At 35.5% G+C, this 18,687-nt stretch overlaps 1 protein-coding gene across 1 annotated transcript in view; it reads left to right on the top strand.

Moving 5' to 3' along the window:
• The first annotated feature begins 16,130 nt into the window (after positions 1–16,130).
• The window catches only part of LOC113094858 (neurexophilin-2-like), a 43,271-nt gene continuing 40,714 nt past the window's right edge, over positions 16,131–18,687 (top strand). The window contains exon 1 of the mRNA XM_026260477.1: positions 16,131–16,827. Coding sequence (XP_026116262.1) covers positions 16,774–16,827 — 54 coding nt within the window. The 5' untranslated portion in view covers positions 16,131–16,773. The remainder of the gene's footprint in view (positions 16,828–18,687) is intronic.

Raw genomic sequence — 18,687 nt, 5'->3', positions numbered from 1 at the left:
TGATTATCATCAGTGTTGAACACAGTTCAATGGTTTTGTGGAAACTGTGATAGATTTTATTTTTCAGGATTCACAGATGAATAGAAAATATAAAAGAACAGCATTTAATTAAAATAGAAATCTTTTGCAACATTATAAATGTCTTTACAATCACTTTTGATCAATTTAATGCATCCTTAATTAATAAAAATATGAATTCCTACAAATAAAATCTTTTGAATGGTAATGTATCACAGTTTCCATAAAAATATAATGTTTCTTGAGCAGTAAATCATCATATTATTCTGATTTCTGAAGATCATGTGACACTGAAGACTGGAGGAATGATGCTGAAAATACAGCGGAGCATCACAGAAATACATTACACTTTAACACAGATTCACACAGAAAACAGATGATTAGATAGATAGATAGATTAGAATAATATATCACAAATTTTTCTGTATTTTTGATCAAATAAATTTTTTTCAAAAACATCAGTTTTAAACAATAGTCTATTTACCCAGACACTTTCTGATTCTCATGGAAGCAGCATATTTTAATAAGCACCATTGCATTTCAACACAGAATTTGGAGGTGATCTGTACTCTATTGATTGTGTGATGAGACAGTAACACGTTTGTGATTGTTCAGAGTGAATGTCATACTGTATTCATAGTCTGATTTACAGTAGTGCTGTGTGTGTGTGTGTGTGTGTGTGTGTGTGTGTGTGTGTCTGAGACGCTCGCTGTGGGACAGCAGTGCTCTGAAATCATCTCTCTCCGCTTGCTTTCTTAAGAGTCGATCTGATCAGCGCAGAACAAATCTGAGCCACTCGAGCAGAACCGTGTTTTGTCTTTCATCACTCACTGTGAGACACCGAATGAAGGAATCTGTCTTTCGTTTCATGTGAGCGATTCGGTAAAAAGAAAGCTGAGCGCCATGCTGACCATTTATTCTGCTACGACTTTCCATTTCAGACTCTGCTGGCGTCAGATTCAGATCCATCTCCCGTCTGACGCTCACAACAAATCGACTGGGTATTGATTTGATCAGTCCTGGTTTAAGAATCTCACAAAGACACCACATGCTCACTGTTTCATCCCAAACTTGAATTAACAAGTATGTGACCCTGGAGCACACATTCAGTCATAAGAGTCATCTAAAAGCTGAATAAATGATCTCTCCATTGATGTGTGGTTTGTTCGGAGGACAATATTTGTCTGAGACACAACTATTTGAAAATCTGGAATCTGAGGGAGCAAAAAAATCTAAATATTGAGAAAATCATCTTTAAAGTTGTTCAGATGAAGTTCTTAGCAATGCATATTACTAATCTAACATTAAGTTTTGATATATTTACAGTAGGAAGTTTACTAAATATCTTGATTGGAACATGATCTTTACTTAATATCCTAAAGATTTTTTGGCATAAAAGAGAAATTTATCATTTTTTACTTATGACTGCTTTTGTGCTGCAGTGACACACAAAAAAAATGCATACAATTTTAATTACTGTAACTGTAACCGTTAAAATAAAATATTTTTTCAGTAGTTCTACACAATTATTTTAGTTTTATTTTAAGTCACCAATAATTCAAGTAAATTAAACCAATTCTACCACATTATATGCGTGCTTTACTTTTTTAATTAAATATATTTTACATATTTTTTTCTAAATATAAATTGTGTGCAGTGGTGAATAGAGGTCAAATGGGAATATTTACAGCATTTATTTATTACCAAATAAAGTTTTCACAGAATATATTTTTTTAAAACTTGCATTCATTTTATTATTTAAATTGTCAAAATTATTATTTTTTTAAATTGTGATACCACTCTAGAACAGGTCTAATTTGTGTGTGTGTGTGTGTGTGTGTTCTTGACAGGTTTAATTGTATTCACTTGCATAGATTTTTTTTTGCATGTGTCTGTCTGTGTGTGTGTGTGTGTGTGTGTGTGTGTTTGTCTTGTTTGAGCTGCTGTAATGGATCAGAATCATACAGCACTGTGTCACAGAGGTGTGTGTTTGTGTATGTTACTGTAGTTGTGGCAGAGGTGAGTGTGTGTGTGTGTGTGTGTGTGTGTGTGTGTGTGTGTTTATAGCCTCTCAGTGAGTCTGTCATGTCTCTGCCGTCTCTGTTTTCTCTCATTTTGGCGTCCAGCACTAGAGACAGGCGTTTCATGTTTCCACCAATAACTCACAGAAGATTCTCAGATCAATACATGCACACATATTTACTCAACAATAACAGCGAGAAGGCTGTCAAACCGCCAGATCACACACACACACACACACACACACACACACACACACACACACACTCACACACACACTCACTCACACACACTCACACAGAGGTTGTGTTCCAATAATGTTATATATATATATTCTCTCTGTAGTGTGTAGAAAGATTCAGATGACGTTCCAGGTTCAGTTTCAGGATGTTCCCTTAAAAGACAGCTGCCTACACAAACACACACAAACACACACTGATGCTGAACGCCGGATCATATTCCACCTCATATTCACATTAAGAAATCATGATTAAGGAGCATCATGATCATTGATTTTGTTATGATATTTTTATGACAAGTAAATATATTTTTCTCCTCAAATTCTCATTATTGTTATTATAAATGACTGTATTTTGAATTACCATGTTTATAACTATATATTATCTACACAGCATGATTTTATTAGTTGCAAGCGATTAAATATTTCATTGTTCATATTTTATTTTGTTTTATGTTGAGACTCAGCCAGACAGACGTCAGGTTTCCATCCATCGTAGCCAGATGTGTTTCTCAAATCACTACACGTGCACATATTTCCCCTCACACACACATTTGTGTCTCATTTGCTCGGGTCTGTCTCATTATTCTCATTTATCTGTCATTCCATACTTAATTCCCAACTCCATTCTTTATTATTTCTGCTGGGATAGAATTCTGCTCCATCACACATCATTAGGCTTCCGGCATACAGTGTGTGTGTGTGTGTGTGTGTGTGTGTGTGTGTGTGTGTGTGTGTGTGTGTGAGGGATGTGACTGGTGCTGTCTGCCGTAGTAAAGGTGTATAATGAATAAAAGATGGGTCGGTTCTTGACTGACTGACACATGGTAAAACTACTGCAGACTAGTCCTATAGCATGACAGCAGGCGATTTACAGGCCTACCGTCCATCAAGTACACACACACACACACACACACACACACACACACACACCCTGGCGCTGTCTTGAATTCTAGAAACTCTGTCTTACATCCTGCAATCCTGGACTGAAGGAGGAAATGATGTGTGTGAAGCTTCTTCAGTGGTTTCTGTGCACTTCTCGAAATCACACATTATATGATTATGGGATACATTTTATTACTTAATTTTTTATTTATTTATTTTTATTACTGGACGTGAAACACTATTCACAAACCATTTTACTTCTGTAAGATTTAATGTTTCCACTTCAAACAGGATTTTTTGCTTGATCCGTGTTTCCCTGACGGGTTTGTGATTTAATATTTATTACAGTATAATAATGTTATTTAATAATAAAAATAATAAATGCATTTTTATAACATATTTGATAATTTAAAAAAAAATAGCATTGTTATAACAGTTGTTAATAAAAATGTAAGTAATAAGTAATTGTAAAAAAATACAAACAAAAAAAAACATTCCAAATAAACAAAATTTACGAAAAACATAAATATTCGTTAAGCTGCATTCACCAGTAGAGAAAATCCATCAATTTAAATATTAAAATACTAATCTCAATAGGATTTAATAGTATAAATATAGTAGTTAATATTAACATAATTAACATGATTTAATATATTTATATAAAAGGTGAATCACTAATATAGAAATTATGTAGTAAAAACATGTAAAATAAATATTAAATTATATATGCAATAGAAAATTAAATATTCTTTAATTATATAAATAATTTAATATATCTATATAATGTCATTAGTGCTGAAAAACGAATAATCGCGTTTAATCGCATCCAAAATAAATGTTTTAGTTTGCATAATATACAGTTTGTGTGCGTTCTGTGCATATTTATTATGTATATAAATACACACACATACAGTTTATATTTAAAATATGTTTAATAAATAATTAAATAAATAAATGTACTATATAAAAATATATTTTTCTTAAATATATACATGCATGTGTATACACACACACGTACTATGTGAACAAAAAGGTTTATTTTGGATGAGATTAATTGTGATAATCATGAATCACATGGAGGGGTTTTATTCATAAGCAGTTGATTATGGTGAAAGTGTCTGGATATGACAGCTGATGCACAGAATAGAGTCAGTTTGATGTAATGTTAACTTTAAAGAGCTCATGCAGTGATTTATCACTGGTGTTTGTGTTGTTGTGGGCGTTTCTGCTCCTGTTGTCCTATTGGTCATTGCTGCATCTCATTAATGCTCATTTGCATAAAACGAAACTATTCCTGCACTGTGTTCAGCATTTACAAGAATTTGATAAAATGACTGATTCAGACGTCTTTTAGATTTGTTCTTGAAGCAGCATGATCAAAAATACAGTAAAAAATAAAATTATATTATTGTAATTTAAAACAGCTGTTTTCTGTGTGAATCTGTGTTAAAGTGTAATTTATTTCTGTGATGCTCCGCTGTATTTTCAGCATCATTCCTCCAGTCTTCAGTGTCACATGATCTTCAGAAATCAGAATTCTTTTTTTTTAAGTAATGACTTCAAAGCTTTAAACAGTAGTGTGTGTTTAAATGTGTCATTTCAACTTAAAGTGCTTGTGCCTGACTGTATGTTATAAGTTGCATATTTCAGATCAGAAGTGTAGTTAACTTTAGTTTAGTTGGATATCTAACCCAATACATTTCAAGTTATTATAAAGAATTGCAGCAGCATTTTTTACAGTCAAAAAGATAAACTTAAATCCTTGTGTCCATTTAAGATTTTTCTGAAGTTTTTCTGTAGATGTTGCTCACACACACACACACACACAGCACAGGTGACCCATGTGTTGCTGTAGACATGTTGTCTGTTGTCTCATTACATGGAGGAGAACAGCATCCCGTAGGTCCTGCGTCTCCGCTGCACTTCTGACAGACGAACAGACGCTTGTTAAATATTTAGGCTTGGAAATCCAGTCCAGTCTCACCAAACACTCATGAGATGCTCCAACAGAGGGTGAGACAACAGACAAACAGCCCAAAGACACTGAGAAAAGACGAGTCAATCAGTCTGAGAACAGAAGCGTGTCCATTTCAACACGGCTAATGTGTAAGTGTGTGTGTGCTAGCTATGAAATAAGACCGAATATGTAACCACATGTACCACAAGGATAGTAAAACCTGAAAGAAAAAAAACAGGTATTAAAAATAGTAAATGCAAACAGGTTTTCTGTAAGGGAAAATATCATTTGGTCAGATTCAAAGTAATTCAGCTGTGCATCACAGAAATAAATTACAGTTTAACAGATATTCACATAGAAAACTGCTGTTTTACATTACAATAATATTTCACTATTTTTACTGTATTTTTGATCAAATAAATGCAGCTTTGTTGAGCAGAAGAGACTTCTCTGGAAACGTTAAAGAACAAGAAGATGCCAAAAATAGCTTAAATTGAGATAGAAGTGAATGAGTAAATTAAATGACCATTTTATGAGGAACTAACCTGAATTTAACACATTTATTTATTAACTTTAATTCCTAATGATAAAATTGATGTAAAAACAGCAGTTTTAATATAAAGATATATAGCAAATAATCAATTAATTTTAATTTTGTTCTGAACTATTGTTATATAAGTGTTCATGCTGTTCTCATTCTAGCTGAAATAATCTACATTTTAACATTTCTTATTTGTGTTTTTCTTTCTTCTCTAGGCTTTACGCTGTGCAATATTAGATGTCAAATGAGCAGTATATACAAAACGCAAGCAATTGTAACATGTTTGAGGATAATCACACACATGGGTTTTCTGTCTTCCCTCTACAACACGCAGTCGTCTGTAATTAACGAGTCTCTCCACAGTTTCACATTTTAATTGCTCCTGCCAGCTGATGTCTCCAGCTCCTCTTAGGGTGTGAAAATCATTAAAAAAATACACATATATATATATATATATATTCTGTGGAGTTTGTGCTTTCTTCCTTCTTTGTGTCCTCTGGTGTGGACAGTGGTTAGTTGTTTAGTTGTTAATCAGAGACTTTGTGAAGTTTACGGCGGAAGAGGCCCGGCGGCCGTTCATTACCACATCCGTACTTCTGCGAATGAGTGGAGAATAATGAACTGTAATGTCCCGTGTCGCTCATCAGAGGCTCGTCTCCTCACGCCGGACCGGTGACCCTGGTTTTCTCTGTGAATAATGAGCGCCGGTCAGTGGAGCTCGGTGGGGTTGTTCTCACTAATCATGCAGGTGTGAGAGTCGAGGACGGCCTGCCTGCTTGAGCTCTGTTTTTATCAATCTGTGTGTTGTTCACATGACTAAGCAGGGTCTGTCCCTACTAGTGCTGAGACTAACGCATTACATGTAATCAGATTACTCTTTAAGTAACTAGTTGAAGTAATGCATTCCCTGTTAATTTAAAGGGAAATACGTTACTTTTTCAAACAAGTTACAGCCGTTACTTTGTTTCCATGTGTTGAGTGACAGCTCTGGTGTTGCCATGGAGACAGTAAACAGCAGAGTGTTGTTTACTCATCTCACCTGTTCAAAAACACATTCAGTGGTCCTCATTATCAATAAAAACAGTCAAATACAAACTGAGAATATAAAGCCCCGTTCACACCAAGAACGATAACTATAAATATAACGATATTAGCCACACCAGCGAATTATATTGTCAGTAAGCGCTTACCCATCTGCCGCTTTAAATTCTTGAGTTCGTTTAAAGAAGGACTGATTATGACTGGGTGTCAACGTTTCAATCGTTCATCAATTAGAGAAAATGGTAACACTTTAGTATAGGGTCCAATTCACACTAATAAGTAGTTGCTTATAAGCATGTCTATTATTAACATATTGGCTGTTTATTAGTGCTTATAAAGGACATATAATGCATGACATCCATAATCCTACCCGATACCCTAAACTTAACAACTACCTTATAAACTATTAATAAGCAGCAAATAAGGAGTTAATTGAGGCGAAAGTCATAGTTAATGGTTAGTTAATAGTGATAATTGGACCCTAAAATAAAGTGTGACCGAAAAAATGGGTTTGAAAGTGATTCCAACAATATTGTTTCTCTTCTCTTCTCTGTCCTCCTTCATCAGCTCTTACAGCTGAAGACTTTGCAATATTCTTCATAAATAAAATAAGAAACATCAGTGACCAATTCTCCACACCACAAACCGATGATAACTTCATGACGACAAATACAAACTCTCTCTCCTTCTTTCCACTTTCAGAGATGGATGTTTCCAAACTTATCCTTTCCAATCATCCTACTACCTGTCCACTTGATCTTATCCCCACTCACATACTTCAGGCCACTTCTTCTTCAGTCATACCTTCACTTACTCACATTATCAACATCTCTCTCTTAACACGGATCCATTTCCCACAAAGCAGGCTCGGGTAAGCCTATTGCTTAAAGCACTTTTAGAAAACTACAGACCGATATCCCTCCTTCCGTTCATTTGCAAAGGCAAACAACTCTCTATGTTCCTTGCACAGAACAACCTCCTGAAAACCAATCTGGCTCCAGAAGCAGCCACTCAACTACGACTGCCTAGCTTTCTAAGTCACAACTACTTTCTACTGGGGTTCCTCAAGGCTCAGTACTTGGACCACTTCTGTTCTCCATCTACATGACGTCATTAGGATCTGTCATTCAGAAGCATGGCTTTTCTTATCACTGATACTCTGATGACACCCAACTCTGCCATCCCAAAGAAGTTCAAAATCACTCTCACAGACCTTCTCCTGGACTGTTTCCAGGTGCTGGAATAACCTTCAGATCTCAATTCTAACAACATTTTCAAAAAACATCTAAAGACACATCTTTTTTGCAAGCACCTGACAAAATAATACTATTCTATTCTATATAATAAAAAAAACCCTATGTGAACTGTGTTAGACTAACGGAGATTTATCACAGCACTTGTATACAGTTTCTCTCTCGTTCGTCTGATTGCGTCTGTTGTTCTCCTCATTTGCAAGTCGTTTTGGATAAAAGCATCAGCTAAATGATTAAATCTTAATGTAAATATATATATTAAAAAAATAAACAAGAAAGCTCTGGACAGATTTAAAAAGTACCACAAAAGTAGCACTTTCCATAAAAAAGTATAAGTAATGTAATTAGTTACTTTTTTAGGGAGAAGCTATTGTAATGCTTTGTTTTTAAAAGTAAATTTCGCCAACACTGCCCCCCCCCCCACACACACACACATATCCCATAATGCCCCTCTCTAAGCCCTTCACCCACTCTTTAGGGGTCAAATGAACCACACGGCTTCAGAAAGAGCCATTAACCTCGTCACTGTGTGAGGAGAATCTCTGTCCTGGTGCTTTTTTATATACAGTAAGAGAAGAGATGACTGAAATGTCAACAAAGTTTCTGTTCGTTCTTTACTATAATATAATGCAATATAATGCATTAAAGGATTGGATATGTGACTATCTTCTTTGAGAATCATCATGCAGCTCAAACATGTCAAACCTGGTAAGATGCACCTTTATGGTGTTTATCCTCATTTGTGGTTATGCCCAAGCATTTCTATTGAATCAGATTTATTTAGAGCTTTTTATGGAACACATTCATTCTTAAAAAAAAAAGTTTGTTATTGGGATCGAAGGTTCCATTAAGAACCTTTAACATCCAAGGATTTTTGTATAGGTTTTATGTATTTGCATAAAATGGATGTTTTTTTTTTTTGCGATATACAGTATTTTGAAGAAAGACTGAAGAAATAATTACGCTGTTGAGATATTCTATACTGCAGTATGTTTGCTTTATTTGAGTAATGCCATTAAATACAGTAGCATCATGACATCAGTAGATTTGGATATTGTTGATTCTTTTTTTGTCCTTTTTTATTAACTAATGCAATAACTTAAGATCTGTTTCTCACATGCATCACTTAAGTCGGGATGCTCTTATGATGCTTTTTTTTGGCGTTAATAGTCTGACTTTAAATGGGAGAGATGTCATGATGGCTAGTAAGGAGCTGTGAGTTCTTGCAGATTCTAGCCGTCGGTGAGCAGAAGTGTGAGAGGATTTCTGGAGGTTAAAAACGACTAGTATTTTGGCTGTACGGCAGACACAGGAGGTCCAGGGGTAGATGGCAGATTTAATTTGACACGAATGAAAGTGAGGCGGTGAGGGACCGTGCCATACGGTTTTGAGGTGACATCTCATTTTCACAATCTGCGCTTTCCAGGTTTTTCATCCGTATCTATCCATATTTTTAAAGGGATAGCAGACAAAGGCTTTTTTTATTTTAATGTGCATGACTTTCAGTTATTCTAGCCGTACAAAAACAGCTTGTTATGCTGTTTAATACTGTAAACTGGTGTCTTTCTGGTGCAGCTTCACAAAATCAACTAGATGCATTGAAAGAAATAACGGAGGAGTATTTAAAGCAATAGCAGCATTAACGTCAGAGAACATGTAGAGTCTGACCCGACTATCGTCCACAGAGGCTTCTTCCCTGGAGAATCCAGAACACTCTGCACCCGCTGCATTAAACATTTACAAGTTACAATCAGTGTCGAGACTCCAGGTCTCCTGTGTGTGTGTGTGTGTGTGTCGCTCTGTCTAACCTGTATTCTGTCTCAGTTTGTGGCTGCGGTTGTAAACCTGTGTTTGACTGTGTTTTTGGCCCCGTGTGGAGTCAGGGACGAGAAGCGAGGAGCACAAGTCAAGAGTCCGATGGAGATGATGGGGACGCTCTCCACAGGGATAGAGCGAGAGACACAGATAATAGAGGAAATCCTGTGTATTTTTTGGCAGCGCAGTAGTCAACACTGGGACAAACACTGATCCCTCTTTTCCATTTACAATTGTTCTCTGCATTCATCTAGGACATGTGTCCTGTTTTCGTCTTCATTGTGATAAGATGGAAATTTATTTGTGTTTATTTCCCGATCTTTTTATTTAACAGTATGTTTGTATAAAAGTGAGTTTGCAACATTGTGAAATGTTACACAGTCATGCCAATAAAGCTCATTAGAACTGAATGGAATTTAATTGAATTGAGAGAGAGAGAGAGAGAGAGAGAGAGAGATTTACACACTGCAAAAAGATGCTTTTCATACTTATCTTCAGTGTCGTTTCCAGCTAAAACATCAAAAATTCTTAAATCAAGAAGGATTTTCTAGACAAGTAAAAATTTTTTTTATTGTTTTCAGAAAAAACAAGTAAAAAATAAGTTACTTTTTGCTTAAAACAAGTAAAATAATCATTATCATGTTACAAGCAAAAAGTCTGAAAATAAAAAAAGATAATAATTTTTACTTGTCTAGAATATCGTTCTTTATTTAAGAATTTTTTGATATATTAGCTGTAAACAAAAAATAGTAATACTTTTTCTATTAGTATTTTTAGTATTTTATATAGTATTTTTTATTTTTAATATAGTATTTTTTTTATTTTATTTTTTGCATTGCAAAACCTTTTATTTACAGAGATTGCCCTGCTTGCGATTACATACAGTAGACTCAAGTAACAAATATCAGGTTGTAACTCAATACGAATCAATAAAGTGTAAAAAATTAATTTGTCTTCAAAAATGTGACACACAGCATCATTACAGCACCAAGTATTCTCAAAAGAAAAGTAAAAATCTATACAATTTCTAGATTGCACCAGGTTATGCAACAATATTTTGTACAGTATCCAGACTGGTGGTGATATCAGCACGCCTGCTATCTGTATAGAAAGCATCTTTGACTTGATGATCCTGCTCATCTCTCTCTCTCTCTCTCTCTCTCTCTCTCTCTCTCTCTCTCTCTCTCTCTCCCTCTCTCCCTCCCTCGCTCGCCCCCCAGAGAGCTGGCTGTTACCTGTCACTGTTTCTGCCTGCAGGCGTCTGAACCCGGCTGTCACCGTGCCCGCTGGAAGAGTCACCTTTCTGGGATATGAATCCTAATGAGGTGGGGGGGAAGCCAAGACAGATGGGGAGGAGTGGAGGTCTGACAGGCCAGCGTACCGCTGAGCTGCCAGATTATTTTTGGTCATTTATAACTGTAGTTACTTAAAAATACTGTGCTGTGAATCCGGCACAAACACAAGAGAACCTGGAGCACACGCTCGTCTGATTTCACTGTGATATAGAAAACGATGACGTACAAACACCTGTGACTCAACATTAATTTCATTGTATTGTATGATAAAACAGAAAACAATGCATTATTCTGTATTTAAGAACATCTAAACGCTACACAAAACCCATCAATAAAATATAAAGTGTATATTAGTGCTGTCAAACGATTAATCGCATCCAAAATGAACGTTTTTGTTATATAATAATATATTTGTGTATACTGTGTTTATTTGTTTTGTATGTATAAATTCACACACATGCATTTATATATTTTTCAGAAAAATATGTTGTTTATATATTAAATATATTTATATATAAACTATTTTTGACATTATTAAATGTTTTTTATTTTATTCCTTTGTGTATTATTATATCATATTTTGTGTTTTTTTTTATAAATGAAATAATACAATTAATACAATTAAATTTAATATATAAATAATTAAATATTAGAATAAAATTTTATAATTAACTTAATTATATACATGTGTTTTTATAATATATATATATATATATAATTTAAATATTACATTATTTAATATTATTCTTTATAATTATATATTTACATTATGAATGCATGTACATACATACATACATATATTTTAAAATGCGAGTTGTTACATCAAATCTCTAAACACATTTCTGCGTGTCCCATCATATTGTGTGTGTGTGTGTGTAAGTGTGTGTGTGTGTATAGAGTATGTATCTGTTTTTGCATAGAAATGTCATTCCATTGCCCAAGGATCCATGAGGTTGTCGTCTACCTGATATAAGTCTCCAGTCTGTGAAACTCTTTTTCTTGGAGATTTGCTCTGAAACACTTGGAAGTATCACCGATTAATGAGAAAAATTTTGCAGAAATCACTTCTGTCTCTTCTGTCAGCGCGATATAATATAATCTCATTCCTCTACTTCTACCTGACACCCCTTACATGTCTGTCTCCCAGCCGGTGAAATATCGGCCTGAATCGCATTAAAATGACAAAGATATAATCATGATTCCTCTAAACATCCCAGACCCGCAGTAATGCACTGCAGTATCCATCTGAATAAACACAACTATATGACAGGCTCTCCAATCATGTTAGGAGGAACACACACACACACACACACACACACTTGGCCAGCGGGGGAAATGAGGGTTTTACACAAACAAAAGCTCTCATTAGAGATGTGTGGCCTGTGTCACCTTCTCATAGAAATGTTGTTGAGCCTAGAGACACACGTAGATATATATTTATACATGCATCTCACAACAGAGCTGTAGTAAAAGTGTTCTGCATGAATGAGTTTGGGCTTTTACACATTCTTCAATCGGATGGCTGTTTTCTTTACAGTTCACTATAAATACTGTGTTTTATTGACCACTTCTGAGTGAAGTTTGAGTGATTAGATCACTTTAAAAATTGGGCCAAATCTACATCTCCCTGTAAAATAAATAATAGTGAGAATAATAAATACATGCAAAGGTATTTTCACCTCGACTTACTTTTTAAAGTTTTTTAGAACCAAAGTTTAAGTTAATTTAAGCTTATTTTCTTAATTCAACCAATTAAAAAGGTTTTCGTTGACATTGACTTTTTGCATTCCCATTTAAATTAATTTCTTCTAAATTAAATGTAACATTTAAATTGTTAAAATGTAACATAATTTCGCAGTGAACTTTTGTGCACACTGAAAACTTAAAGTACTTTCATTATTATTTTATTATAAATTCATATGACTTTACATTTGATTGTCAAGTTGAAAATATTTAAATTAAGTGCTACTTAACTGAAAAGTTCATTTTTACAGTTCAGTATTTAGCGCTGTTTTTGGATGTTAAATTATAAATAAAGCCTTTTGTAATATCTAATTTATTTAACATTTTGAAATACTGTACTTTAACCTCAAAATGACTGTTAAAGGTGAAAATATTCCAAAAAATTCTCTTGATTACATGTTTCTAAACTCAACATTTTCTCTAATAACAGCCCAAAGGAAAGAGAAAACAGGACCGTCCTTTAATATTCAACTATTTTTATTTTTCTGCAAACAAATGCAATGAACTGCCGAACAACTTGCAGTGTTGTTCTCTTTTCCAGTCGATAATGCTGATAGTTTATATTATCATAAGTTAAAGGTCAGCAAAATGCAAATGTAAGTTTCTCATCAAATCTGAGCCGGATCAGCCGGAGAATCACAAAACCATTTGTTTTATTTCACTTAACATTACGGTAAATCACGCATTCGCTTTCAAGATTACAGGTTACACTGTTTTTGGGTTTGCATTTCTTTCACAACACCATGCAGCAAACCAAAACAGTGTCTTTTTTTATAAAGTTCCCAGCGAGAAAAACCTTGCAAACTCAGATATCTGACAGGTCGCCTGTACATTTTCAGCACACTGTACTCTCTCTCTCTCTGTCTTTCTATGATTTGTGTTCTTCTAAAGCAAATCTGGCTCGTTCTGTTCTTAAATTGTGCTGATGTAATTAGCAATTTGGCTTTGTCGTTGTGATTTACTGTTTGCTGCTTTCTCTCTGCTGGCCACTATGTGATTTTCTATTAACAAACGACAGAATCGAAGCACCTTCAGCACTGCACTAATGGTAAATAAGTCAAATGCATAGATGTTCAGTTGTTCAATTAAACGCACTTTTTTGCTTGCTGCATTATTGTTTGTTTATAAGGCTGTGTTGCTTTAGCAAAGTTCCTGATGGTGCACTGCTTATGTAAATGAACAGTGCATGGATGGACAATCTCAGGAAGCAGAATTCAATTTAAAGTTGATCTTAACTGTACTTAAACTGTGATCTTAAAGCTCCTTCAGATGTTTTAGAGTAAACATGTTGACTTGCACACACTTGGACTGTCACTGTTCAACGGAGAAAATACGATTTTAAGTGCAAATACCATTCAAATAGCAGTATCCCAAAAAAATTTAAGTAATTAAATCATGAGAGCAGACCACAAATGCACAGTATACTGTATGTTGTCTTTTTTCATTTACTCCCAAATGAAAAAAGACATGGAAAATTCAATAGATATCATTGTTATATTACGTCATGTTAATATACCAAAAGTAACATTATTCTGAAAGTGAAAAATGAATGAAAATGTAAACCCCATTAAGTTAAAATGAGGATGATGATTATTTGTAGCGCAATCTAATGATTTGAAATGAATTGCAAAAGTTTCCAAACCGGAAGTGCGTCCCATAATTAAAAAAAAACAGTAGGCTCGTTATGAAAAAATGTGCATATGACGAGAAACACTTTTTATGTGATTAAAAAGTGTAGTTATTTTCTTAACAGTTATTCCATTGTTGGCTAAAAGGTAAAAAAAAAAAATGCGCACATTTGTTTTGCATGACGTGTATTGTACGCTCGTAAAAATGGCGCTCGCTTGAGTCAGAAACGTTCTGCTCTTCAGTGGTTGTGGTAAGTTATTAGTACACATACACACCATGTGATCCAGGCGAACTCTCTCCTCTTGTCGTGCCAGAACGAGTGCGTTGATCTGCAGAGGGCGAAGTGGAAAAATTTGAGTGGATACGTGAGAAAATTGCGCTCATTTTTCCCGGCCATGTTCATTCATTTGCGCGGTTCTCTGAGAAATAGAAAGCGCGCGCTTTAGCAGCCCGCCAAAATCACCTGCCAACTTCAATACTGCACGAGCCGCGGGAACACAATGGAAACGAAACCAACGGAGCATTTATTTCCATGCTCCAAAAGTATGTATCAATGAAGGCAATTTACTTAGGATTCTGAAAGTGTGCTGTTTGGAGGAAAGTGGGTTTTTGGGGAAGCTACGCTGTAGGTTGCATATTTACATTTTGTCCTTTGAGTTTTCAAGGTAATTTGGTTCAATTAATCATTTTCTTTCTCAATTGTGTATAACCAGCCAGGCTGTCGTTTAACCCTGTTGAAAAAAAATGAAAAAATTAGGCAATCAATTTATTTTAGCTACATTTAAATAAACAAATTTAGTTGAATAACTAAAACATAAATAAATGTAGTTAAAATAAATTGTTTGCAACAACTTACCTTAAAAAAACAAATCTGCATTATTATTATTATTTCTTTTCAGTTCATTAGGATTTAGTGGTTTTAACAAGCCACCAACAGAAGGTGACCATTAAAACCAGCACAAGTCCCATTATAACCAGTAAAACCATTACAAATTCTGGGATGGTTTCTATTGGGGTTTGTTTTTCAGCAGGGTGTGTTGTTTGGAGGATTTTCAGACACATTTTTAGTGTTCTTGTCAGTACTGGGAAAGTACACTAGCTTCTCTATTATTTTTGTATTCTGTTTTATTTCTATTTATTATACAATTAACAAAAGAAGAAACATGACTCTGCTCTATTCTTTTGTTATATCTGTTTTTCTTTTTATTATATAGCCAATAAAAAAAAAACATGTTCTGTCTTAAGCTAACTGAAACTTGTTATAACACTTGCATGTCATTGTTTATTGTTGGTTTTGATCGCTTCCATTGTCCTCTTTTGTACGTCGTTCTGTATAAAAGCGTCTGCTAAATGAAGAAATGTAAAGGTATAACAGTCAGGCGGTGGTTTAATTTCAAGTCTGCATCAGATGTTTTCCGTCAGTCTTTCACAAGAGGGCGACGAAGGGCTTCATTCATGCAGATCAATCAGAGATTGATGCACATCAACTTTGAGTTGGTTACTAAACATTTCCTCGCCTTTATTCCCTGCCTAACATCATGCATTCTGCTCACATGTAGTCTCAAAAATTGCCAGAAAGATCCGCTCGCCTCTTTCTCACATCCCTCTCTCTCTCTCTCTCTCTTTGTTTGTGTGTTTGTTCGTAACCGATGCTTTTTAAAGATGTTGAATTATGTCTCGCGCTGTCGGCACAGATTGCACGTTTCATATTTTAACGCGGCGAACAGCTGTGAGACGAGATGCACTTTAAAACCATTCAAAATTTAAAAATTCGCCTTTGGGAAGATTTGTTCATCTTTTTCATGCTATTTGTATGCATCGCTTTCTTGCCAAGTTATGCATCCCCGAAGAACCTCGTCTATATTAGCGCAACAGTGGCATATGTGTGGATTAATAATAACTTAGTGAATGCAAAATTCAATTGGAATATAAGAAGTGGGTACGCCAACTTTTGGCACCGCTCTGATGCACGCTCGGCGCGCGCGCGCGAGAGAGAGCTCGAGACGCAAAGTCTACACTGAGCGTGCGCTTCGGAGAGAGAGAGAACGCAACACAGTTTCTTTTTTAAACAGCAAACGGCGCGGTAATGAGGGCATTAGGCGAGAAAGCCAGCTGACAGCACAAGTTTGCACCGTTCCCACGCCAACTTTTCACCTCCCTAAACCTGCGAATGGATGTGTGCTTCACTAATGACAAGGACTTCAAGAGCTGAACCTGCTCGGCTGCCTTAATAACTCCGAGAGCGCGGGTTTCCTCTCGCACACAGTCTCAGAGTGCGTTCCTCTCGGATGTTTTCTGCTCGGTGTATGTTTGCTCAACGGGACTAGTGTTCGGGAACGATGAGGCTGCTCTGCTGGAGCGTTCTGCTGCTCATCCACTGGATTCTGAGGAAGGTATGAAGCAGGTTTCTGTGAGTTCCGCAATTAAACAAGCGTCTCGTGCAGATCAGTGTGTGCTGCGTTCCGAACCAGAACTTCAGAACCAACTGAGTGTTAAAAATAAAAAATAACATAAAGCAAGAAAAATCACAGTGTAGTTTCAGGAGGTGAGCTCGAAAAGCTGAAACTCTATTGTAAATTTAATATTATGAGGATATAAGTTCACATAGCGTTTTAAATATTCAAATCTACTCTCATATATGTGACCCTGAAGCACTAAACCTGTCAAAAGGGTATTTTTTTATTGAAATGTATACGCCATCTGAATGCTTAATATGTCAGCTTTCCATCGATGTGTGGTTTGTTCGGAGGACAATATCTGTCTGAGATACAACTATTATAAATCTGGAATCTGAGGGAGCAAAAACATCTAAATATTGAGAAAATCATCTTTAAAGTTGTTCAGATGAAGTTCTTAGCAATGAATATTACTAATCAAACATTGAGTTTTGATATATTTATGATGGGAGATTTACTAAATATCTTCATGGGACATGATCTTTACTTAATATCCCAATGATTTTTGGCATCAAAGAAAAATCTATTATTTTGACTGTTTCTATTTCTACAAATATACCTGTGATACTGATGACTGCTATGAATTCAAGTACTGTATCTAAAGTGCATGCATGTGTGTGTGTGTGTGTTTGTGTGTGTTTTAAAGAAAATAGAGCTAGAGGTGTTGGGATGTGCATCTGATACCATGATACCATATGCAATTAAAATATAATTTCTCTGGTTATACTCCTGCAGAATTATGTCTGTGTAATATATATGAAAGTCTCTCATAAACAGGGATCTGTGTGAGCAGTTACACCCAAATCGCTGTCAGACGCTGACCCTCATCTTCACTTCATCTCGGCCTGATGCGAAGAACAGCGTTTTTTCATTTTCACGTTTCTGCTTCATGCTTAAGAGAACGGTTTCCTTGCAGCTGTTTAGAAACGACAAAATCCTGCTGCTGAAAATCACGTCAGAGCATTAATGTGACAGCTTTCTGAAGGCTTACCTGAAATAAAACATTTTATGATGAAGTTTCATCATCGGATGCGAACAAAAACAAGTCGTTCGGACAACATGCAGCTTGTCTGGAGACTTAGAAAGCATTTTTTGTATCTTGAAAAGGCTACGCTTTTCTGTTTATGATCTGGTTCATCATTACTTTCCTTCAAACCAAATACACAATCATCTGCTTACATCACACACACAAACAGTGTGTGGAGTGCATTTTTCTATAAAGCACACAGCATCTTATTGATGATCCCATTACTTTCCTCTGTAAGTGTGATCATGTCATAACGACCCACCAGTAAATCGCAGTCATGTATCACAGTCGAATCTTTTATGCTTGCACGGGTCCGCTTTATTAATGTCTTTATTCTCTTCTCCACATTTATTCAATATAATCTAATTTTTTAATGTGACTCATTTTTAGGCATCAAAGATCCATACCTCACGCTTTATAACTGGAATGATTATTAAAGCATATTTTACTTTAGCCTACATTTTTATGGCAGCGCACGTCGAGAGGCTGAGATCTACAGCGGTTCGCTCTTAAGCCCATCTCTTGATGTTTGTTCCCACAATGCAACTTGTGCGTATGAAATTGCATGTATTTACGCTGGTTTTGCGGCCCATCACATGTCAGAAGTGTGCTCAGCGGAACGGGGTGAAATGAATGCTGTCTTATCCTCTCCTAATAAATGGATCCAATTTACAAAGCTGTTTTCGAAAAAGAGAAAGTTGCAGCAGCGGGAGGTTCTTCTCACCCTCTTGTTCAAACCCCACCCGCTTACTCCTGTAATCCATCATATT

The sequence above is a fragment of the Carassius auratus genome, unplaced genomic scaffold (assembly GCF_003368295.1).
Source record: "Carassius auratus strain Wakin unplaced genomic scaffold, ASM336829v1 scaf_tig00215454, whole genome shotgun sequence".
In the NCBI taxonomy this organism is placed as follows: Eukaryota; Metazoa; Chordata; class Actinopteri; order Cypriniformes; family Cyprinidae; genus Carassius; species Carassius auratus.
Note: the sequence above shows the minus strand (reverse complement) of the source record. Positions and strands in the feature narration are given on the sequence as shown.